The sequence below is a fragment of the Pelmatolapia mariae genome, linkage group LG8, assembly GCF_036321145.2.
Source record: "Pelmatolapia mariae isolate MD_Pm_ZW linkage group LG8, Pm_UMD_F_2, whole genome shotgun sequence".
NCBI lineage: Eukaryota > Metazoa > Chordata > Actinopteri > Cichliformes > Cichlidae > Pelmatolapia > Pelmatolapia mariae.
This window is the reverse complement of record NC_086234.1, coordinates 30010505-30037141: the sequence shown is the minus strand read 5'-3', so window position 1 is coordinate 30037141 and position 26637 is coordinate 30010505. Positions and strand designations below refer to the sequence as shown.

At 42.2% G+C, this 26637-nt stretch overlaps 1 protein-coding gene across 2 annotated transcripts in view; it reads right to left on the bottom strand.

Annotated features, from left to right (window-relative positions):
* Positions 1 to 25670, bottom strand: part of jmjd1cb (jumonji domain containing 1Cb) — a 118555-nt gene extending 92885 nt beyond the window's left edge. For both annotated transcript variants that reach the window (XM_063481779.1, XM_063481780.1), the window contains exon 1: positions 25500 to 25670. In XM_063481779.1, coding sequence (XP_063337849.1) covers positions 25500 to 25655 — 156 coding nt within the window. In that variant the 5' untranslated portion in view covers positions 25656 to 25670. The remainder of the gene's footprint in view (positions 1 to 25499) is intronic.
* Between the last annotated feature and the right edge of the window lie 967 nt (positions 25671 to 26637).

Below are 26637 nucleotides of genomic sequence, written 5' to 3'. Positions count from 1 at the left end.
TACTACAAAAAGGTGACGTAGTGTTCTCCACGGGCTTTAATGCAACTTGAGTTGCAACTGTAGTTGCAATTCTGCAACAGTCAGCAGTGGTGAGAGCTGGAACAGCATCACCAGACATGGTGATTTATGCACACTCCCATCACATTTCATCACACTCTTCTATCTGGAAAAACATCGCTGTCAAGTTTGAATAATTCAAATCATTCTCTGGGGCTGATTTATTTATTTATTTATTTTTTAATTGTTTATTTTATTTTCATTTGTTGTATGCGGGACAGACTTTACTGGGGGGAAGAAAGGGGAGAAGGAAGGAGGGAAAGAAAGACAGCGGGGAAGAGGGACGGGGAAAAAGGGCAAAAAACAAAAACCAACAGAATAAGCAGACAAAAAAAATACATATTGACCACCTGGATCACCTGTTGAGAAAGAAAAAAAACAAGCAGAAGAAAACGAGAGTAATAGAATAAACAACATCACAATGATATATGGGAATATGGCAGTAAATACTAAATGTTAAACATTATTGTGCAGCACGTAAGATCGACAGCGCACAGTGTGCTTTGAGGTAGGAGCCAAAAAGGGTGTAGTTTGTGTGTGTGATCACCTGTGTGTACACCTGTGAGCATGAACGCGCTTGATTTTTTAAAAGGTTCCTTCATGTAATGATCTGCTAGAGGGTGCGGGGGGACCACTGCCCCGTCCTCCAGGGCATGAAGCAGGTATGGAGGAGATCAAAACTCCAGACATCCAGAGGCCCCCAGAACACAAGAGACCAAGGAAGACCAACAGAGGGGCAGCCGTGCCACTGTCCCAGAAAGAGCTGAGGAGAGTCCCAGATGAGGGATCACTCAGCAGCCGCGGAGCAGAAGCCAGGGGGGGTTGCAGTGACGTGCCCGTGAGCTCCGCCGGCAGCCAGCTGTGCCAGAGTGACCGAGCCCCAGGCCGAGGGCACCCCACCTCCGAAGTGGCCCGAGCGAGCCCCAGGCTCCAGGCCCCGATAAGCAGCCGCCAAGGAGTGAGCCGGTGTGTACCTGGGCGCCCAACCCCGGACACAAAGAACCACCAACGCACCGATGTCTGAGGGCGTCTGCCACCAGCAGGGGAAGTGGTGGGGGGAGATAGGCCTCCAAACCTTGGAGGACCTGAGATGTCCCCAGAGAGGTGGCGTCTGATACCCAACCTGACATATAGACACAGACATACAGGCACACTCAAATACAAACATCCATTCCCACCCTCATGCTCTCATAAGCAATTACTCCACACTCAACCAACGTGGAGACAGACATAAAGAGACGCTGTACACACAATCACACTCCCCAAGCGTACTCTAAGAACCGGGTCTAGGTACCCTTGTGCCCAGACCCAGGTGGTGTTACCCTTTTCCCTGCGGTGGAGAGAAGCAGACCGCCCCGACTCCGCAGCAGCAGGGAGGCCCCACACCCCAGACCCCAGTCGGACGGCCAACTCCTCCTCCTAGCCCCCCCACTCCAGCAGGCCGCAGAGAACGGGGGTGTGAGAAGACTCCAAACCTCCCTCCACCCGCTCATATGTAGTGTTGATGAATGTGTGTTCTAAGGTGCATTTAAAACCCAGGAGGGCATGGAGCTACCTGCCAGAGAGCAGCAGGTAAGCGCATAGCCCCTCCTGCTGGCCCTCAATGTCTACGTGTATTTAAAATTGAGAGGTGGGCAACGACGCCAGGGGTGCGGTGTACACCCTGATGGTAATTTGGAGTCCGTGTAGCGTGCCCACCCCCAAGATCCTATATGTATGTGTAATGAGAGTGTGAGTAATGTGAATGTTTAAGTCGTGGGATAAAATTGAGGCACAGGCAGCCAGAAGGGGACAGAGGGGGGGGGATGCCTCCTCTGCACCCTGGTGACACACCCCTACCCCAAGGCCCTGCATGTGTGGGTGATTGTGGTGGAGCGGGAAGAGGGAGGCAGCTGGAGATGGGGAGGGAAGGAAGGGAGAGGCAAGTGACCCCTCCCTGGGGCCAGCTCCCCCGCTGACCCCAGTAGGCACCCTCATACTCCGCAACCCGCCAGGGAAAGGGGGCCCAGGCCCATCCAGACCGGGGCCCAGTGCAGCAGCGCCGCCCGGCCCCACAGAGCCCGGGACAGCCCACCCGACCCCACCACAGAGAAAACTGCACCCACCCCATCATCCACTCATCTTCCAGACTACACAAGACAATAGACGCCCAGGCTGAGATCTTCCTCCACCTCTCCTGTATCTCCCCCTCCTGCAGAGAGAGTTCCTGAAGAGAGGAAAGCTCCTGCAAGATGTGACAACCTCCTCCACCAGTTGAAGAGGCCCCCAGGTGCCTCGATGCACCGGCGGCACCCTGCGCCAGGGCTGGGCCCCCATACACCCACCCGCCCACAACCCTGGCAGCACACCAACCAGGACCCAAACCCCTGAGGCCCAGCCAGGGCCCCAGCTCTGGGGCTGATTTAAATAAATAACAGGTAGGAAATGAGGCAAAAACATAAAGGTAACAGTTTGAGGTTTAAGGGTAAATGCTGAATTATATTTTGTACACAATCAAGTAGAACAACACTGCACAAATGAGGTTAAACTAAAATTTACAATTCTATCAACTAGCAAATCAAAAGTTAGAAATTAATCTTTGACTTTCTCTAGAACTTTTCCATTGGCAATACGGAAAAAGAAACATTTTCCATAATGACTTTTAATATTATAACAGCATCACTACTTTTGGTTTTTACAGTACTGTGGCATTGATATGTGTGCTGACACAGCCTACAGTCCACAGATAACCCTGCCTGCTCTCACTCTCAGTGCTGTCAGTCAACTGTCTCATTAACTCCAGCTGAATAGTGTTGTGTTATTGTGTTGGAAAATGTGGAGTTTGGAGCTGTCATGAGTCCCAACCTATTTTAGAGGATAAAGAAAGCAAGCGTGTGAGACCAAATTACAAAAGACACAAGCGAGCTGATATGAGAGTGCTTCTAGAAAACCGTAGAGTGCTAACACCCCTAATTTAGCAAAACAGCAGAGAGACATGCAAAGCCATGACAAGACCTTGACAGCTCGCATTTTAGTATCACTGGAGCCTTGAAAAACAGCCCAGTATATCATCACTGTTAAGTGGGGATGGGAATGGATAAGAATTTAGAGATTCCAATTCCATTATGGATATCATTTATTGATTCTCATTGGCTCCGCTTTGAGAGTCGCCCCATCACCAAGTAGCATATCAAAGACGTTACATTGCATTCTGCGAGGTCACGTGTTTGTGCATGTTGGAGGTGTTTCCCCTCTTTGTTGAGATCAGTGTTGGAGTCAAAGTTAAAGCCACAGTTTAGAAACAAGAACAGGTATAAACTGGAGCCTGAATGCTCATCGCTGCTTTTGTTACCTGTTAAAGTTCAGGGTCTTTATTCACTCAGCCGCACAACTACTCTGGCACACGAACTGAAATCAGCGGGTTGGTGCAAGCGGAACCGATAGTTTTACCTGCTAACAACAAGAACTGCTTCTCGATTCCCATCCCAGTGATGAGTGCCGACAACAGAGCTCTTTGGGAGGTAGAGCAGGCTCTCACAGGGCTGCTGGTTTGAGCCCTGGTTGCACCAGTCTAGATACTAACTCAGAGTGCTCTCCACTGCATCCATCTCAGTCTGAATGTGTGTAAATGTTAGACAGACAGCACTTCAGCACAGAAAGCCTTAGAGAATGTATGAACGAGGCGAGTTGTATAAAGGTGCCCTGAGACCTCAGGGAGAGTAAAATCATTTGTACCTATAACATGGCTATTTTTCCTGTAGTAATAAACAATGATTGTCAGTGTATCAGAGTTAGAAACACTGTGTGCACACTAGCATTGTTGCAATATTTGGAACCACACATTATTACGAGGTGATGACCCATAAATTAAAAAACAGAGAACACTGTAAGAGCAGCACAGTAATGGCAGAGCTATGTACTGTGTGTGTGTGTGTGTGTGTGTGTGTGTGTGTGTGTGTGTGTGTGTGTGTGTGTGTGTGTGTGTGTGTGTGTGTGTGTGTGTGTGTGCGCGCGCGCGCGCATGCATGCGTGCGTGTCTTTGGCAGCCGCACAGACATCTGCTGTGAAGGTCAAGTTTCAGTCTGTATGGAACCAATCAATGAAGCCAACGGTAGAACACCCCTCCCTACTTTCATCTGCTACACTGGGACACACATGGCCAGAAAGCAAGCATTCACAAGCCAAGTATGATAATGCATACGTACAGACACAAAGTTATCACGGATACACAAGCTGACCACAAACACACAGCCACACTTTTACTCAGCAGGCCTCTGAAACCTACACATTTACTGGAAAACGCATCCCAGAAGCCATTAAACACACAATTGAAGGCAAACAGGCAGGCTTAACACACACAGTCCGACACACGTGTGGAGAAGGAACCTTGCCCTAGATTCTCAAGGAACGATCTCATGTTACATCTCCGGTCTAACTGGGCTTTGTTGCACAGCAGTCTCTCAGCCCTGCAGGGACAATACATCACAGTCATGCAGGCTGCATACATACTATTGTTTGGAGATTTCTCCTGCTCTGTGTTCAAAATGTCATTAACCAAAGATTTTAGAAAGCAAACAGGACTGAACAACTATTTGAAGAGTTAAAAGAAGCTGTAAATTCTGATTGGACACATAACCACGGTCCGTTAAAGGGAAAGCACTTTTTGTTATTTTCTATTATGTCAAACTTCAATACGGCAGCATGTTAGGGTCAGTGCAGGTAGAATAATACCAACAAAGATTCAAAACTTCATAAACTATTTTCCATTTACATCCAAAAAATTTTTTTTCTCTTTACCATGACACACCAAAAAGAAAATGCTTACACATTTAAACCTGTGTGTGCACGTGCACACACATGCACACACACACACACACACACACACACACACACACACACATGAACACACATGCACACACACACGCAGCTTAAAAAAAGAAGTTGATTGTAGAGCTTAAGGGTGCTTTTTAGTATTAGTGCTGTATTTCAATGTGACAGCACACCATCCACATGACAGACACACGAACACACACACAGACACACACATGACATATCAGTGTGCAGTGTATTTACATATCATTTAGTTCACTGGAATAGTATTTGCTTAATTCAGTCTTCACGGCGTAATACAGAATATACTTTATGTATCCCAAATGTTCTGAAATAACTCTTACAGTACCCAAGACATGGAACCTAGCTTAAGCTCAACTGAACAGTAAAAAGTTGAGAATATGTCAAAATCTAAATATGATCCAATAAGGAGCTCGTTTAATCAATAAATGGAAACTCATTTATTAACTATGACTCTGTTTGAATACATTATGCATTGTGCAGACCAAACTGTCATGCTGCAGATCACACAAACTGAACAAAGAGCTCAGGTTTCATTGATGCACGTTTTACAGCATTAATCATTTTGCTGTTTTAACTCTGTTAATACAGCGATTAAAGTCATCACATCACCTCTCTCTCCATTCACAATCTTCATCAACGTGAACAACACCACTACTACAGACAAGTGTGTGTGTGTTGCTCAGAATCACATCCAGCACTGTTTTCCTAAAAGGTGTGTCAGTGTAGAACTGTAGTCCAGTCACTTCTCTTTTCTCTGCGCTGCTTGCCAACACTACAAAAGAAATGAAGCGGGCCTTGTGTGTGGGCAGGCATTTGGAGTCCACATGTGTCTTTTCTTTCAAGTGTGAGTGCTAGCACAGAGGGCTAAGGCACAGGCTGACGTACACACTGACAGGATAGTGGAAAGAAGCCTGGCTGCATGGCCGCCAGAACAAAGTCTACTTGTCTGACAAGCTTTACTGCTTTGTGACTGCGACACTGTCTGACTGCTCAAACAGGGAAATACTAATTGTGTACTATCAAGTATATAGCTACTGGGGCTACAGGAAATTTGGGTACACGTCTGGATTATATTCCTGTTTATTTTGACATATCTTACACTCATTTTCTATTCAGAGAGACAGAGACACAGACGTCTGTCGGAGCTGCAGCCCGGTAACTGTTGTTGCACATGAAATGAAGATATTACACTTAACCAACTGGTATTTCTGGTGCTGACTAGCAAAGGCAGCAACGTGCACATTCCCAGAGCAGACTGTTATCCAATTCAAATTTCACTGCACAACTAAAATATGCCACAATAACTCACAGGATTTTAGCCCATGAGTAGCACAAAAGTCTTAAAAAAAGAAAAAGAGCAGCACCAAAGACATCTGTGAAAATGTGACAATAATCAGGCAAAGAAGTGATTAATCATTAAAAGTATCTGTTGACTGTTGATTTCACAAAACAGACAGAAGAGCTCTGAACTGCTGGTGATGGTAAGGCATTTATAAAGTCACAGTTTTCTTGAATTTCATAAATCCAAAATATATCAATATTTCGTCTGAATGTGGGGATAGTACTGTTTGCTGCTTTGATGAAGAAAGAAAGAGCCGACCAGCATTCAGCCTGCTGCTGCTGATGAGCTCTTCTTTGGGAGGGAATATTTTCTCTCTCAGGAAACAAGAGTTAACTTGTTTAATTGCAATTCACATTCCAGCTGAGACACGTCAAATACAGAATCTACTGACACCCGGGCTGAAGCAGCGTTCAAGGCTAATCACACAGCAGTGTTTAGCGGTCTGTGCCTTGTGGCGGTGGTGGGGCCTACTTAATTAAAAATACTGCTCTCCATTCATAAAGGTGACATTACATAACTGTAACTGAAGCACAACCATTCAGGTTTCACAAACTGAAACCATCCCAAAGCAAACTTAAATTAAACTCAATGTTTTAATAATCACTTTGTACTGTAACAGTGTTTAACAATCAAAGAACTGTACAATGAACTCTTCGCAGGCAGGTCTCCAAATATTATTTCCAGCATGTTAATGTTTTTTAATCTCAGACCAATTTATTTCAGCTCTAAATGTCCAAAATAGTAAGATATAGAGTACTGAGGTCCAGCCTGGTATCTTCTAATGATCAATCCTACATGTTAATGATGGTGAAGCTGACCTCACGGCTGATTGTTAGTCGGTTGTGCTAGTCTCAGTCGTTATGCATATTCAGCTGAGACTGAAGGAGTCACCTGGATGAGTGACGAAATGTTTGTCCCACTGAAAACTCCACGTCCAGATGAACAGGATCAACTTTTTGGGAATTCTACATGTGAGTCTGTTTTTTATGCAGCATGACGACAGCTCAAGGCTCTAGATGACGACAGCATTATTAGTCCTGTATGAAAATGTCACTTTGCCTTCACATATCCATCTTTCTTCATGATTCTTTCCACCCTGACAAGACTCCCAGATCCAGATGCACTGACGCATCCCCACAGCACGATACTCCGTGTTCATGGACCATGTTCTTCGGGTTGTACGCCTCTCCTTCTTTCTCCAAACATAAGCAGCATTTATGTGTCTAAAGAGCTCCATACTCATCTCATCGAAATTGGAAGCTATCCCTTAGTTTGAACTCGATTTTATTATAAAGTTAAAGCATATCATTAAACAGCAGTGGTTTTTGCTATGGCTCAATAAAAAAGGTCTGTTTTCGGGGGGATAAGATGAAAAACAAAGATCAACGAGAGATCAAGGACAAAACAAAAACAGTATCCATCCAATGCTGAGCCCAAAAACCAGATCTCTGCTGTTCTCTTGTACCATGCAACAGCAGCATGTACAGAATTAAATACAGAGGAACAGCAACATTTCTTATGTTTATTTACTTAACTGCAAACTGTGGTCACAGCGAGTTGACATGAAAATGCTTTCCCTCTCTCGCTCGCTCACTCATTTACTTTCACTGTCATGATATTCAGGCAGTAGCCTGAGAAGCTGAAAGGACTTTTACAATGCTCGAGTATAGTGAGGGATATGGATTCATAATTTAACACTGGTACTGGATCAGTACTCACTATCAGCAGAGACCCACAGCCAAAGGCTACGTTCACACTGCAGGCGAAAGCGCATCAAATCCGATTTTTTTGACCCTATGCGACCCATATCCGATCATGGTATGACAGTGTGAACGGCACAAATCCGATATTTTCAAATCCGATCTGGGTCACTTTCGTATGTGGTACTGAATCCGATACATATCCGATGTTTTAGAAAGCGACTGCTGTTTGAATGTTCATGTCGCATTAAATCCGTCTTTTACGTCACTGACACGAGACAGACGCCAATTATCAGCGCCGGAGAAGACATCGCGAACGCTTGTCAGTGAAACTGTTGGGAAGACAACGTGAACATTTTATTTGTACTGTATAATCTGCAGATTCTGACAGAAATCTGCAACTATCCTTTGAAGCACCGCTCCTCTAAAACAGCAATAAGGATCATTATTAGGTTATCTACATTATTATGTAAATAACAAAATAACTTAAAGCAAAAATTGGGAAACGTAAAGTCCGAAGTCTTTATATTAAGGGCCATCAGTCAAACAATATTGTTTGCTCTGGGCCTAAACAGAGCGCGTTGTGTGTGACGTCTTCTTTTGCGCATGCGGGCCGCTTTGAGCGTTCACACTAGAGCGCGTTTGCTGTCGCATTTTATTTGTAGTGTGAACAAGCAGACAAAAAAATCGGATTTGATCAAAAAATCGGAATTGAGCATTAAGACCTGCAGTGTGAACGTAGCCTAAGATTCGGATCAGATCTGACCTGGATCAGATCTGACCTGGATCAGGCCTGACCTGGATCAGGCTGGATCCCAGCTCTGATTCCATCAAGACAAAATTAAACAGGATTTTAAGTGGACAGTATATTAAACTTTATTAAACTCAGTTTAAACTCACATGTCAGTCTTCATGTTCACACGATACGCTCTCTGTCAGGTCACAAGCTAACTGTTTAATTCTTGGGTAGCTATGCTGGTAGAGACCTTGAAGCTCTGAAGCTTCAGTGAGAATTACTGTGAGGCTTACACTTCACCCACTGGCCTTGCTACCTGGCAAACACAACAGGAGCAGACACATCACAGTCACAAAGACAAGACTCCATCAGATACACTAAAGTATCTCAGAAGTTACTCTTAGCTTTATGGCACGAAACACAGAGCTGGGAGAGCGCTTTACTGTTGTTGATTTTGTTTGTTTATTTTTGTGTTTCTCTGACATCTTTGTAACATAATAACACATCACTGTTCCAGTATAAGGACTAGTAACATTAGATGTCTTACAATCTTGCATTGCTATTTCTTAGTTTAAGAATGAATGCATTTCAAATAAACAGAAGCAGTTCAATACTGATGTGGACATCAGTGCCAATATTGGGTCACCAAGTCATTTGGTTTAGTGCTTATGGACACAGCAGCAGAGAAGAAAGTGGCATTAGCACTATGCCATCTGGAAAGAGTTAGCTAGCTGTTGAACGAAGAGAACAGAATGAACAGAAGGGCTGGGAGCAAAGGCAAAAACAAGCTCTTTAACTTTCGACTGCACTCTTAGTGAAACAGAGATGAAGCTCTGCTTTTGAAAGCACTAGACACTAAAATACACAGCCCTTTACTTTGTTTTGGGGTTTTTTGTCTTGGAGGAAAAAAAAAAAGATGTTTCTATATCTGTATTGCACAGGCAGAGTGAAGCTGGACTCCACAGGAGAGCCATACTTTCTCCAGTCAACAGTCATTCCACTGTTTCACTCTCAAAGTGCTGTAAACCTTAACATAAGTGCACAAGCGTACTCTAATCTACTCTGCATGATGTTCAGTCCACACCATCAGGCGGGACTCTGCTGAACTATGTTAAAGACAACTTGAACATCAGCAGATCACTCATTAGGGAGCAGTATCCCTGCATTTTAGTGTGTCTTCACTAAAAGCTGCTCAGTTGCACAAAAATAATTGTTGCATGTGTAAAATGTCTGCATTGCATTACAGGACTGTTAGCTTTTAATTATGCAAATGTCATGGACACCACTGTATTATATTGCACATTGCATTCCTCTTTATTCTATCAGATGGTACAGCAGTGATTAATATTGTGTAGTCAATGAACATGGAAGAAATGATCTCTGTCTGAAATCAACTGAAGACACTACAGTTGAAAAGGATACAGTGTACTCAGATCCTTTGTAGATCTTTGTTGTCTTATGCTCTGTGCTGCTGTAATCTGGCACTGAAGGAGTTAAGTTCTGTGCAGCGGGTGAACTCAAAGGAACTGCCGTTCACGTGGCTAAGCCGCTGTTGCTATGGGAGAGAGGCCAGACAGAGGAGAAAGAAACCCCTCTCTCTCAGTCTCGCTCACATTCCCATTTTCTCTCTCACGTTCCCTTTCCCTCCTCCTCTGCTCTCATTCCCTCTCTTCCAGAGAGCCTGGCTGGCTACAAAACCAAACGACTAATGAGGGTACACAGCTCTCCCTCTCTCTACTCTGTCCCTTCATTTTTCAAATAACAGCCGCTCGCTCCTTTCTTACAGCTCTCTGAAACATCATCTCTCTCTCCTCCATCCCTCTCTCTGGTTTTCACTCCGTCTCTCTGAATGCCAGCTAGTGAGTCATGCACCAGCAGCAGAGGGCCAGGCTCAATATAGCAGTGTGTACATCTAGACGGTTTTTCTCTTATTTTCAGGTCCAAATCAAGGAGCTTGTGATCAGAAACAAAGCACAGACATGGCTTAACACAGCCGCTGAAATGTTACACTTCACATTTTTCAAAAATACAAACAGATTCATTGCTGAAGAACATGAAGCAGAATACGAGTACAGAAACATGAAGTGTCGCTGCTTATAAAGAAATAAGAATCGAGAGTCTGGTTCAGCCAATAATGGTAGCTGATATCAGCCTGTGATTCAAGTATCACACTGTCGTGTACGTGAAAACAGCTGTTTTATCCACTGCTGTACCATCTAATAGAATAAATTACATTCTATTCACCACCTCTCCCCTGGACTACAACACACTCACACACACATACATTCATATCTTTTAATGCTACTGACTGTCTGTCATTGGCTCTTTACTGCAAGCATACCTGCTGCTGTTGGTCATGTGCAATACTGTCTGTGTACACAGGCTCTTTTTGAAATCCTTCTTTAAGCTAAGGACAGAGACAAACAGTATTTTGATTCTCCTGCATGTCCTGTACATGTAGCCAACTATCTTTGACTCTAAATGAAAACAGCAAACAGGGCAACATCTTCCAAATGATCTGCACTGCCCCTTTAGTCAGTGTTACACATATTACACGTAACTGTAGGTGTGCATAGGGCTGTTCGATATAACGATATATATCGGATGACGATGCTGTGATAATGCTGTGATTGCAGCCATTCCCCAACTCTCTATGAATGGTACTCATGGACATTGATCAGTGGGCTTTGATCAGTGGGTTTTGATCAGTGGTTGTTGATCAATGGTCATGAGAATTTGCATAATTAAGATTAAGGAACTGGCCTCCCAGCCCATTGTTCCTTCAGTGGGCTGGTTTCAGTCATTATGCAAATGTACTGTTTATAAGATTGAAACCTGCAGTCAGCTGAGACTGAAGAAGTCACTTGGATGATGGCAAAACGTTTCTCCCACAAAACGCTACGTCCAGATGAACAGATTCAACCTTTTGGAGATTTACTTTCCTGGATGATTGAGCATGCATCAAGACTAAAAATGTATCGTTTCATGCATCGGTTAAAACACTCGACTCCAGGTACACGACACCCAGCTGGAAACACTTCATGCAAGTCGAGCTGCCCGAGATTCACAGAATTTACAGAAAATGTTACATTTTTGTGATTTATATCGTTATCGGGACGATAGATGTCTTATATCGGGATATGAGATTGTGGTCACATCGCCACCTTGTGGGTGGCTGTAGCTCAGGTGGTAGAGCAGGTCATCCACTGATCGGAAGGTTGGTGGTTCGATTCCTGGCTTCCCCTAGTCTACATGCCAAATATCCTTGGGCAAGATACTAACCCCAAATTGCTCTCCGATGCATCCATCGGAGTATGAATGTGTGTGAATGTTAGCTATGAAGCACTTAAAAAGATGTGCTTGTGCGAATGGGTGTGAATGGGTGAATGCACAAGTTGTGTAAAGCGCTTTGAGTGCTCAGATGAGTAGAAAAGCGCTATATAAGAACCAGTCCATTTACCATTTACCATTAGGTGTGCAGAAATCTTTTTGAGTTATTTGATCAAACAGACGGACAGAGGTAAGAGACAAAGAACCGCTTAAGACAGTGGGTTTTGCATTTCCTGCTATAACGTCATTCAGTGGTTAGCATTCAAAGTCATTTAATGGTCAAGCAATCAACTTAGATTACACCTCGTCTGCTGAAGTATACGTTTATCGCCTGGAAACTGGATCTACACATACAGCTCGGAGGTAAACTGGAGCCAAGTACAGCACATACAATAACTTACAACTGGGTATACCCAGCAGTTAAATAAAGAAGTATTCGGTATACTGGTATCACAGCTGGGTCGAGGTAGGAGGAGGCTAACGTGCACCATTTATTCTCCACACTCTGTGCTACCCAAACAGAAAAAACTAAAACACACACGAGGTTCTCAGCATAAAGACACACTTGGACGTTCATATACAACAATGAACAATTTAGAATACCAGAATTAACTAGGGATGGGTACCGGTAGTAACCAGACCGAAAAGCAGCGCACATTTCGGTGCTTTATTTCGGTGCTTTTTTTTTTTTTCCTGAGCCAATTCTAGCCAATCATTTTACGTTTCCGAGGATAGTAGGCGGGCCCAGGTGCGTACGTTCTTTTAGAGCAGAGCTACAGATTAAAAACGCCCAAGACGAAGCGGTCAAAAGTCTGGCTGTACTTCACAGCAAAATATGCAAACTCAGCAGCCTGCAACAAGTGCTTTAAGGTGATACTGTGATACTGTCAAAGGAGGTAACACCTCGAATCCGATGAAACACCTGGCGACGCATAGCGGGTTTTTTTTAAAGCCGAGAAATGCACCGTATTTGATAGCTTGCTGCGAGACCTCACACCGAGCACATCTACTGCGGGTGTGGTGCCTGTTATCGGACCTGGAGTTAGCAACATCCCCCAAAAACTCGAAGAGGAGAGTCCTGGCCCCTAGCCCTGCCAGCGTAGCAGAAATGATGACGGATGATGATGGCAGTGAGTAGCTTAATTCTCTGCGTGAGTAGCTTAATGTTGTTCGTGTGTAATTTACGTTGAGTAGGCTAACCACGTTATTACAATAATGCATGTAAGGTGAACTAGCAAACACCGTGGTAGTTACATGCGGCTGTCTTCTTGTTTGATGGCAGATACTCCCTTCACCCTGGCCAAAAAGGCTAAAATGACCAAAGAAAAAGTGGAAAACAGCTAAACATGAGAGGTTTTTGGACAAAGTTTGTGTTTTTTCCATTGTTTAAGCACTGCTTCCAGCCAAGAGTGATGCCATATATCCCCTATAGCTGAAGAAAAGGCTAACATTGTTATCTTTTTACAAAAAAAAACCCAGCTAAACATGAGAGGTTTTTGGACCAATTTTTTGTTCTCCATTCTTTAAGCACCGGTTTGAGCACCGTTTAAGCACCGGCACCGTTTCAAAAGTACCGGTTTGGCACCGGTATCGGATAAAACCTAAACGATACCCATCCCTAGAATTAACATAAGTGGACTTCATCAGTTAAACAGCTAAGATATTATTATTCCTTAATGGTGGCCTCCCAGCACACAGTGGAGTTTGCACCGTCAGATTAAGCTTTAATTTAAAAATCAACACTGCTGATGTCATCATCCTTGGACACAACCCTACACTGCAACAAATAAATCATGTGGTAGATACATGAAAAACAACTGATTCCACATAAGTAAAAAGAGCATCCAACACATAAAATATAATGGCAGCTTTTTAGAGATATGATTATTATTGCAATGCTTCTTTAAGTCCAATAAGGGCACAGACAGGAGACAGGACAGGTGAAGCCAAAAGCAGACTCCATCAGACTAGATGCTCACCATATTATTAAAGGACTATCAGGAGAACATTAATCAGTAATATTAATGTTAATATAAACCACACCCCACTCAGTACAGTGGATCCCCCTGCATCACAAAAACAATCACCAGAACAGACCTGACCAGAATCAGCCTGGCACGGTGCCCCAGTGGGTCTAAGCCATACTGGGAGCACGGTGAGCCCTACAAGGATTAGGCAGGCGATTAAGGTGTTACCTTATTGTTGTTTATAAAAACACATGGTAAGATTTAGAGAAAACAACGAGGTGGTGTGCTTCAGTAACTATGACAGCCAACATCTATGGTGGTGGTAGTGACAAAACCGCCGACATCATAATAGGAGATTTATATTGTTCATCACAGTCTTATCAGGTAGGAATGGTTTGTGTCTTTGCTCACAGAGAACAAAGTGTTCTGATCCTGTTTAAAATTCATCTACTGAGACTGCCGGCACGCCAGCTGTCACTCTATGCCTTGTAGTGTCCCACTGGCACAGAGCAACCACATTTAATATAATGAATTAGTAGATGACAAGATTAAGTGAATTATGTTTCAGGGTCAACTGGTTTCAGCTAGGACAGAAGTCGGGCACATTATGTAGCCGGGTAAGGAAACAGTCTATTAGTTGAAGCTCACTGCTCACAGGCAGCAGACAAACAATACACTCCACTCATCCTGTGCTCCAAAACTGAAGACGGCAGCACATGACTTTTCATTTTCTACACAAAAGAAAAGATGAACACATGCAAGCCACAGTGTCTCCATCAATCCATTTGGGAGATGTTCCAAACTGAATGAGTACAACCTCCTCATTACTGGCTACACAAAAATAGCTTCGCTCACATTCTTTGGTAACACAGTCTCGTTAGAGGGCCCAGCCAGTATCCTGGTTGACTGACAGCAGCGTTCAGAAACACACGGAACAGCTCTGGGCTGGACTGAAATGAGTCTGAAGTTCAACACAAGTCATTTATTGAGTAGAGTTGCTTTTATAAGAGACATCCAGTGTTGGGGAGTAACGGAATACATGTACCGCCGTTACGTATTTAGAATACAAAATATGAGTAACTGTATTCCGTTACAGTTACCGTTTAAAAAGGTGGTATTCAGAATACAGTTACTTTGTTGAAATAAATGGATTACACGGCGGTACTTTCCTGTTTCATATTGTCGCGGGTCAGGACTGTTTGGGTTTGTTTGACAGCTACGCTCTGTTGTTCCAGGCGGCAGCGTTACGGTTGCCATGGTTACAGAGTGACGCTCTCTCTCTCTGCGTGTTTCCTGGGTGAGAGAGCGCTTTGTTGTTGTTGTTGTGCTAAGCTAAAAGGCAGAATGCTACAGGCATGGCCCTAAAGAATGTAGCCTGATGGGCAGTGTAGTCCGTGCTGCAGCGAGAATGGACTACCATACACGTTATGTGTCTGTGAGCGAGGGAGGGAGAGAAAGGAAAAGTCCGAGCTGTCACGGAGCAAAAACGGGAGCTGGAAGCATGTAAATATAATAATAACCACTGCAGCCAAGAAGAGTGCCTGACGAGCCCAGCTGTAAGTAAGCTATTAAGACTCGACTGTACACTGTGTTCGTGTTTTCCTCCGGAAACAATAAGTTCCGTTGGAGCAGCCTTTCAACGCCTCTCTCTGTCTCTGCTAGCAAAGTTGACCCAGACAACAAAGTAAAGCTAGTTTTCAGCTACGAGCCCGACATGAACCCGACGTATTAGTCAGAGGTCCCTTTACTACGGTTCGGAGCCGCGGACCTTCAGTAACAGTAATAAATCACAGCAATAGTACATTCACGTAGTTGTAAACAGCATGATAATATATTAAGTAATCCAAAGTATTCAGAATACGTTACCCTCATTGAGTAACGTAACGGAATACGTTACAGAATACATTTTGGGGCATGTATTCAGTATTCTGTAATGGAATACATTTTAAAAGTAACCTTCCCAACACTGGAGACATCCCATGGTGGCGTTGATCTATACTACTGGATTTGGATCCCAGCTATATTCAAATTGAAGAAAAATTTTAGACATTAAGTCCAGTCAAACCATCTCAGTGTGTAGTATTGCATTACCTCCTTTATGTCAAATCAGCCAAGCGTGAGGACAGAGGTGTTAAAGCAGTCAGACAAGCTCAGGTTTACTCGTTCCTTATTCGGGCACGGCCTGTGCTTCCTCCCTACATGCTTTACTGAAAGACTGACTTTGTTGTGGAAACCCCACAGGTCAGCTCACATGTTTCGATTTATCAGTGACTGTCATAGCATTGGCCTACACAGTGCATTATGTAGTTTACTCAAAGCCATCTACAGAAAAAGATTCTGACTAAACAAAGCTGTTCACGGAGCTGTTGATTCATGCCTACACTGAGAGGTTATGTTATAAGGTTTTCCAAAGAGCTCTGTTATCCTCTAAAGGTAACCGACTGGGTGGTGTGTATCTCACTGAGCTGTAATCCATTATTGAAGCCTTCCCACAGAGTGAAAACAGGTCATGAGGTTAGTTAATATGATGCCAGTTTAATACTACTTTGCATTGTGTTTTGATTTAATTGAGTTGAATTATTTGGGGAATAATGATGTGAAATTCAACATGAGGTCAAAATATAATAAAAACTACACAGTCTGTCTACACACAAATTAAATCATGTGAGTGGTTTGTGTAATGCATTTTAAAGAGCTCATGAAATTAATTGTCATTTATTTTATGAAAAATTAAAATGACTAATGTCCTTTTTCTTTAGATGTATAATAATTTTCCAGCTCACCACTGTAATGTCGCTGCATCACTTATTATTCACTGTGTTGGGTTTAACAGTGGCAGAAACACAGAAAACCCAAAGATGAGGCATTTACCTTATAGAGCAAACAGTTGAGTCAGTGAGGAAGAGAAGGTTTAATGGAAGAAACCAGCTCAGACGAACAACTACAAGCAGGTTTGGAGAGGGTGGATGACACCACCTGATGAAGGCGTGGACACTGATGAGAGCAAGTGAGTCAATCTGCAGGACGATGCTGTGAATCACTTGCTTTGGGATCTTCCTTATATAACTCAGTTATACATGCTCTGCTGTGAGAGCAGTGTATTGGAAGTTTCACTGCTCTGGCTGCGTGAAATATTACACAGTCAAAATCCTGATATGGGAGCTGTTTGGTGTGTCAGCCCTCACACTGTGTAGAGTACATCGTTCAACTGAACGGTGATTCAGAGAGCTTGGGAATTCTCCAGTAAGGCATGAGAGGTTAGTTATTTCATTCTGTTTAGCTTTATTAGTGTTTTCCTACTGCACTTTGTTGTATTTCTATTTTAAAATGTTACTGTTAGAATGAACTTTTGAGTATTTTCATGATACACAGTTTTACTGTTGCTTTGCCTTACCTCCTAATCATTACTTACACAGGGAAAAGAAATTTGTTTTAACTTCTGGTCTGTCAAGAAAGTCCTTGAAAGTGCTCGAGTTCAATTTGTTTAAAAAATTGTTTTGGAAACTGGTGCTTTTTTCTAGTTTGACCACATTATCTCAGTAACTAGATTACTTCTTACTACTACAAGAGAGAAAAAACAAAGTGAAGGAGACGGTACGGTGGCGATTTTTTTTCCTTCCACAGATGTTGATGATATTAGGATTCCCAATCATGCCATGATAAAAAAAGAAACTCTGTTATGGTTGCAGTGTGCCTGGGAAAAGAACAACTTAACCCCAGGATATATAGGGGTTAAATTACACCTTAATATTACATGAAATACTCCTGATGGGACGTTGTGGACCTCTGCTCTGCCCACTGATTGTGCCACTTGGCCCTCTCGTTATGGTGCAGAGTCATTTCTTTGCAAATAAGATGGGTGGAATATCGTACACAAACTATTACAGGGAAAAGTCAACCACAGAGTATCAGACTGAAGCTTAGTCCAGCAAAGCACCAGTGCACCTGACTCAAACACCCTCTCCAACAAGTCATCATTTAAAAAGTGCTCTACAAACCTTAGCATCAGTTAGCATTACTGCTAACTGATGTATTCTCTCATTTCAGTGCAGCTAGCCATCAATGAAGAATCACTTACTGCTTAATAGACAAAGTGAAAATGGACAGCCTTCCTTTGGTTTTAACATTAAATGTATTGCTGCAGCTAGGAACAATACACAAGGTTATCATACGTTTTAGCATTATACACTTACACCATGCCACACTAGAATTAAGAACAGAAGAACAGCCCACTGAGGTCTGACAAGGTCCTGCAGGAAGCTATAGCAGCTGCTGGCTAGAGGAGCCTAATATATTCCCAGGGTTATCTAGGAAGCCTGTGAGCCTGTAGAAGACTTTGTGGCTGCTGTATGAAGCAATGAGGTTCAGTGTGTGTGTGTGTGTGTGTGCGTGTGTGCGTGTGTGTGTGTGTGTCCGTCCGTCTGACAGCAATGGGGGAAGGGTGCATCCAGCCTCCAATCCAGCCATCCCAACTTGGCTTCAGATTACATTTTGTTTCCTTAGGCACCAGAAAACAAACCACTAACATTTGGTGGATCTCGTTACTGCGCTGCCCAGACACCTCACAGCTTGGATGTCATATTGCAAAATGTAGCTCAATGCATTGATGCCAACCTAATAAATAAATATAACCATTCTACACATTTCATTTATTTACCTGATTGAACTGAAACGAATGCTATAATTAATGTGAGAAACGTAGTACTACAAGAATATCCTGAAGAATTTGCAGTACATTTAAAGTCTTAACTGTGCTCAGCTAACCTCCCAGCAACACTGCATCGTTTTTCAGCTTTACATTCTGTGTGGCTCACGAAACAGACACAAGTGCTTCTTTTCTCCCAAAAATATGTGTCTTTTTTTAACTATTCAATTATATAATGAAATTTAGAGTATTTGTCGACAGCTCTATGAGAGATTTTTACAGAGCATAAAAGATACCGGTGTGATTTAGAAATCATCTGTCATAGTTTGTCTGGTAAAATTCTCTCAGCACTGAGTGCAGTGCACCTAACAGAGTCTCTCACAAATGAGTGCACGGTGGTGAGAAGCTCGGCCTGAGATAATACAAAGCTTTATCACAATATTAACAGATATTTTACAATATTTTTTTAACCATGTAACAAAATGAATTGAAGGCCATGTGACTCATATGTACACGCTAGTGCTGGGCGATATGGAAAAAATATTTATCACGATATGAATTATTTTATATCACAATAACGATATATATCACGATATACCACCTGACCTGTGGTCATCTGGAAAGTATGCAGTCTGTAAACAGCGAGTGGAGAGGGTGCAGTCTTTGTTTTGAGTTACCGTAAAGTATGTCGCAAATCTGGGTGCACGTAAAGCAGCACCATGTCGCAAAACCACAAGACGGAGTTTCTTTGCGAAAAATATCATTTTTTTTTTTATACTTTATTATCTCTTGCATAAAGTTAAGAGTATGTAAAGTGAGAAGACAACACTAATATATTTGCACAGGCTATTTAACCCTTTAAGACCTACGATAGAACCAAGTCCGCCAGAGCTTATGTTTACATTTTACATGCTGTAGTGCCATTTGTGGGAGCATTTCAAGTTGCTATACATCAATACAACCGTTATAGCCCAAATTTTAATAATATGTATGCATTAAGTCCATAGTAACTACATAAATTGCAAAAAAGTGCAATAAACTACAAAAAATTGAAAATCTTTTTTTTTTCTTTTTTTTTTCTTTTTTTTTTTTCTTACATACATTTTTACATTTTCTAGTTAGAGAAATTTAAGAGGCTTATCCCTCAAAACTGTAAATACAAAAAAGTTGGACAAAATAGTTTCCAACCACGAGAAATTTATTTTGAGTGTCTTCATAGTTTTATTTTTGAGATACACTAATTTTTATATACTACAGGAAAAATGAAAATAAATAAATGCAAATTTGCAAAAACACAGCATGTGCATCAAAATAAACTATTTCCAACAGTGTAATTTGACTTCTAAGCATCCCAGAAACGATACAGAAAAGCATAAAGTCAAACATGACTTTTAAAAACACCAACATAGGCTTTGAAGCTAAAAAACTACATCTTCCGCGAAATGACGTCACTTCCGGTTTCGGACAGGTAATGGCGGACATGCGATAGTTCGCGCTGACTTACATTCCAACTAGGAAGTGTTATGAACAGCTGATCGGATCGGCAAAGCCTGTTTCTGGAATATTATGTTTTTGTTGCTGCAAGTCTGGAATATTATGTTTTTGTTGCTGGAAGTGCTTTTTATGCAATTTTTGCAAAGCTATATGTGGAAGGAAACCGTGACCTAGGGCAAGCTAATGGAATAAGATGTAAGTACAACTCCTACGGTTTCATATGCAAAAAAAAAACATTATTGCGCTACCTTACTTGGTTACAGTTCTACAGGGATTTAAAAATAGTTAGGGAAAACGGAGTGTGCCTGCTCCGACCGGTTGTAAAGGGTTAATGATATATTTTATGTAATAATTTGTAAAATTCGGGTTAGAAACGATAGAAGACAAATGGCACGATAGACACTTTTCTATCGTCCACACGATATATATCGTCATATCGCCCAGCACTAGTACACGCAGCAGTATTAATTATCCCAGTGATGTGACTATAATTTGGACTGACCTGTTGAAGAACACATTTTAAGTGAAAACTGAAAAACAGACGAAGCACTGAACAACAACGCAAAGAATTCAAATCCATTGTGTCTTGTACAGAATGATGTAGTATATGGATCTATTTCATGTGGACTACGCCTACATATACACAAGAAGCTGACAGCATCTATTCTGCCACATTTATTCCCTCTGTTTCTAAACAATGTTGTTATTCATGACCCAACACACACACACTCACACACACACACACACTGCAGCACTGCAACACCCATGCATGGATTCTGTATGTGGAAGGTTCTTTTCCACTCACAGCCTGTTATTTTCTGCTGATTAGCCACACAGCGATGAACCTAAGGCTACAGCCTTAAAAACAAACCGGCACCAAAGGTTCTGTACACACACACACACACACACACACAGTGGACTGTAATGAAAAACAAAAGCTCCTATAGGCAATGACCTGGCTGCCCTGCCCTTTCTATTCACTGTGAATCCAGATGAGTTTGTCAATTTTGTGTCTAATGTGCCAGAGTAGAGCTTTGCTGCTGAGCTTTGCCTTTTCTTTAAGCATGTGTCACTGTCTCTCAAGCAACTGAAAACCATGGGGTCTATAATGCTGTTTAGACATTGTTTATATGACTGCTTCGCAGATGTTCAGCTCTCGGTTTAATATTTATCATTTCATATCATTTCCATTTAAACCTGCTACCAGTTTCTGTTTCAGAGTGCTTGCAGAACCAATACTGGCTCAAATGCAGAGGAACTCACAAAAATCATCAATGGAGTAATTTATTTTCATTTTCTGAACTTTATTCTTTTTAAAAATCCTCCCAGAACTGAAGCAGAGCTAATTAAAATGACTTTAGGCTTCTCAGGTGGCAAACACCTAGTGACACTGCAAATAGATTAGGAAGTAACAAGAGCCTGACATGATATGACATGAGATGGAAAATAAACACACGTAGACTGAATCTAACCCTGCAGCTACTCATTAAATATCATTATAAGCAGAACCACTGTATCAAACTAAACCTGTTATTTCATCAAAACAGATACATTGTATCTTATTAACTAACAGTTATGACATTCTGTGTAACAGGATTAAGATTTAGTTACACTGTATTTGTAAGCCTGCTCCTGGGCAAAAAGAAGCTCCTGAAGAGATAAACAAACACCTCTGGCAAGGGTCACTCTAACCAGGAGAGGAGTGGACAATGGTTCATGTCAAGTTATGTCAAGCTCACTGAGATGAATGAGGCCTACAGGTTGTAGTCCAACATAGTGAAGTCATAGTTAAACTGCAGGACACTTGAGAAGCAATCAATGTTACTTCTTTATTTGTCAGAAAGTACTCTGAAAACAAATGATTTGAAGACAAACAGAAAACAGCGTTTAATTCAGTGTTATTTATATAGGACCAAATCACTACACCCAATGTAGTACTGGGTTAATATGAGGAAAATCTAATATCATGATATTTTTTTTGGCTATATCACAATAAACGACATATATCACGATATGTTTACAACCTCCAAAGCCAAATGTTATTTTGAACCATATAGTGCCTCACATATGAGCAAGCACTTTGGTGACAGCGGGAAGGAAAAACTTCCTTGTAACAGGAAGAAATCTCCGGCAGAACCAGGCTCAGGGACGAGCAGCCATCTGCCACGACCAGTTGGAGTGAGGGGAAGAAGACAGGACAAAGAAACACTGCGGAAGAGAGACAGAGATTAATAATAACTAATGATTAAATACAGAGTGGTATATAAACACATAGTGAGTTAGGATGAAACACTAAGTGCATCATGGGAAGCACCCAGCAGGCTAGACCAATTGCAAAGTAACAAAGGGAGGATTCAGGGTCACCTGGTCCAGCCCTAACTATATGCTTTAGCAAAAAGGAAAGTTTGAAGCCTAATCTTAAAAGTAGAGATAGTGTCTGTCTCCTAAATCCAAACTGGAAGCTGGTTCCACAGAAGAGGGGCCTGAAAACTGAAGGCTCTCCCTCCCATTCTACTTTTAAATACTCTAGGGACAGCAAGTAGGCCTGCAGAGTGAGAGCGAAGTGCTCTAGTATTATTTTATTGTGTGTACATGTCTCATTTTATGGCACACACACACGCACATATCCTCACCGCCATGATCAGATTCTCAACCTGTGAAAAACAGGTCCTGCCACTTTACTTGATATACAGCTTAGCCAGATGTCAAATTTAAGATCTTAAATAATTTTGACATAATAATAATAATAATAATGATAATAATAATAATAATAATAAAATCTCTGTCAGACACAGTCCACAGCATTTCATGGCTCTTTGAATTTTGAATATTAACCTGGTAAAATCACACAAAGACAATTATGATTATTTCCATGCTCACTGACTCAATCCACGAGTGTTAGAGTGAAAAATGCAGAAGTCAAAATACCAACAAGTTTCACTTTTTTATTTTCTCATGTCATACCTGGGAAAACTCTACATTAACTCAATCAACCCTGATAATATAATCTGTTTCCACATGCACACTTAGATAAGAGCTTAGAAGACCTTTATAAACAACCAGTTACCAACAATTACCTCCAAAGCACCCTGTACCAACCCTTGAGTAAACACACAGGGTATATGGTCACTTAATTCGGAGCTCTTCATATTTACACACAATTGTTAAACTGTCTTATGCAAAATGAACTATAGAAACTGTGAGTAGCCAACCATGCAACCAAATGAATACGAAATGAATACGTCTGACCAATCACATCTCAGTGCATCAACGCTGTCTGTCTGCGATCAGGTCACACGGACTGCATGGTAACAGCAGGTACGGACAGCACTGCAACAATCAGAGAAACAACATATTTTCTTTCTTTTTCCAAATCAAGTAATAAGCTCTTCCACTCCATATAAGAATTAAATGTAATTTTAAGACAGTGAAACCAAGACAATCGTCTTTATAGGAATTGTTAAGTGCTGTTCTGTCCAACAGATTTTTGATACACGCTCATTGATTTCTACTTTAGCCACAAACGTGAAAAACATTACGGGGTGTTCTCTTTTTTCTACATTTGTATCTGCTGAGTAATAAATCTCAGTGAGCATTAACAGTAAATATGCACTTTTGGCCTATCTGATCAGAGACACTTGACAAAGGCCTGGCAGCCTGGCTTGACACACTTCTTCTAATCTACTCTCAAATCCCTCTGCACTGTATTCACTCTGATAGTTAAGCCCCTTGCTAATGAGACTGTGCCACACTGTATGGAATTAAAGTAGAACACTACTCCATGCCTAAGTTACATCACAGACAAGGACCAGCTCTACATGGGCATTAGTAATCTGGGGACACGGCTGTTGTCCAGTACAAAGAAGCATATGCAATGCCTGATCTAGTGAAGGCACCAACAATGTTTTGTTCTGAAACTGTAATTAATTCATGAAAGATGTGTAACCACCCATGCCAGCCTGATACTTTGATTATATGAATAACAGAAAGCAAGGAAGGTGTGACAACACAAATTCGTCTACTCTCTAATCAAAAAGCAATCAGTATTAATCAGTTGCATCTATGATCTGCCAAGGACTAAGAACACTGAAAAAAAACGTTTAAGCTTCAAAATCGTTGGAAAATATGCAAGAAATTAACTTGACAAATAAAATCATACACAAAGAATAAATCCGCCACAGAGCTCTGTGACAATCACATGATTAAATTCGCCATAAGCTTTAAAGCCAGACGCTTTACTGCTCTCAATAAATGGAACATATAGACAAAGACAACAGGCTAAGCCATCAAATCAGAACTGGGCTGGGGCTTCTGCCAGTTATCTGCATAGGCAGTCAAAAAAGACTGAACAAAAGAAAAGGGGAAAATGCACTATACACTGCGTGAGCCAGCCAAGGGCTTGTCAGGGCAAATATTTCATTGTTTGCTGGTTTTGGCACGTTAGCCCGTTATAAAAAATGCCTCTCTTTATCGGAAGGAGGGATCATGTATTTACTGCCCGGCTACTATTACGAATGCAATTATTACACGTGAAGCGGGAAACGTATCGGCACCTGTGTGACAGGAGCGTGACAGAAGGTCCTTTTTGAAAATGCAAACCATATATTTTACTTGAAGACGAAATGGCCTTTGTTCAGCCTGCAGCGAGCCTCTTCTGTTGTGTGTTTGGAAATCCTAGCATTCCCGCACCCGTGTGCAAGTCCGAGTGGCCACAAGAAATGCCCTAATAACACGGACGGTGACTAGTAAGCACGAAGTAATAACGACTAATTTAACGTCTGTAGAAAGCCAACTTGACACGCGTCAGCTGATCTGCAGTGTAAAGCAGATTAAAGCCGCTCGGGACTCAAATTCCTACACATGCTTTTCTCGAATGACAACATGAGCCATTCACATGTCACTCGGTGCTTCGCATTGATTGTGTGTCAATCGACCCTTACAATATCCCTCTGGCTGGCAGAAGCACACATAACCGCGCTTCAAATGATCTGGGCACTAACTGAATAACCAGCCCACCTAAATCAGTCTTAGCCACAGCGAGTGCCTAATGGAAGACACAAGTTGGAAGATTTCATGTAAATAAGCTGAGAACTTAGACCAGAACTAACCGTTTACTTTCCAAGCTACCACACATTAACTCGCAGGCTTAAGCGGTCAGAAAACTCGCCAAACTTGCATGTAAACAATACAACATATTCTACTAATCAGTTGTGCATACACACCATAGACTCCTGCGTCCGAAGAGTCGGAGCGACCGAAAAGAAAGCCGCAAAATAATTTCCGCCTGGCAAGCCTACAACAGTGCCTCGCTGGCTAGCCACCAACCACAAAGATTTTCCCGTTTGCTTTGCATGTAACAGACCAGCTACGAGGACAAAGTCAGCATTTTCCTTACCGTCAGCTCGGCATTGTCGCTGTCACGATGGTTGACGGCCCGTATAACCCCGGACCTCCACGGCCACCGACCAATGTCGCCGATTTCAGGCGGCTCGTCACCGCTGACACAGAGGAACCGCTTCCCGACCAGCTCCGGCCGAGCCTCGACTGCCATGGCCCTTTGCTGGTCAAACCCCCCCACCCCCCCCGGAATAAACTTCCCAACAACGACGCCCTTGCAGACCTGTAACTTACGACATTAAAACAGCTCTAAATAATCCAACGGATGGGAGGAAGAGGAAAAAAAGAAAAGTTAGCCTTGCTGAAAGATGAAAACCCGACCCGGGGGATTTAAACGTGTAGCAGTCTCCACCCGTTCAAGCGTCAGTCGCCTTTTCTCTCCACTTGAAAAAACGGTGGAACATTGAACCGCAGCACAGCCGCCATCCATTGGTGTTTCTCCGCTGATCCCTAGACATTCACAAACCGCAGCACGTTGGTGTCCCTCCGCTCCGTCGAATAATTGGTACTATTTTTGCTAATACTACACCGACTACTACCGCCACGAGTCGAGGCTAATATTATGAACGACTAATGTTCAAATTCCTTGTTATACTCCCGCTCTATTAGACTGCACTTCTATTTCTGTCATCACAAGCAGCATTAATATAGGAAGGTAACAATTCTGGAGGAAATTATGTTTATATCATCTATATTTTGTTTAATATATTGTTTATATTAATATATATTATAAATAATGTAATCATTTATCCATTCTACTAAAGGTATACGTTTTTCATCACTATCCCAGTATGAAAGCTGGGTTTTGGTGTTTTTTGGTGTGTGTGTGTGTGTGTGTGTGTGTGTGTGTGTGTGTGTGTGTGTGTGTGTGTGTGAGAGAGAGAGAGAGAGAGAGAGGTTTTGTTTGTTTGTTTGTTTGTTTGTTTTTCTTGCGAAATTGTTTTAAAACAATACCGTATCTCTACTCTTTAATGGCTACAAAGGGTGGTCTCTTTAGGCTCCAAAGAGGAAGGAAATCACAAAAAAGTTTAACTGGAAGATTCTTTTTTCCTTGGTTCTGAGGAGAATAAACCATCAAATCACAACAACAGTCTGCCTCAAGCTCCTTTATATTGTAAGGTAAAGATCCTACAATA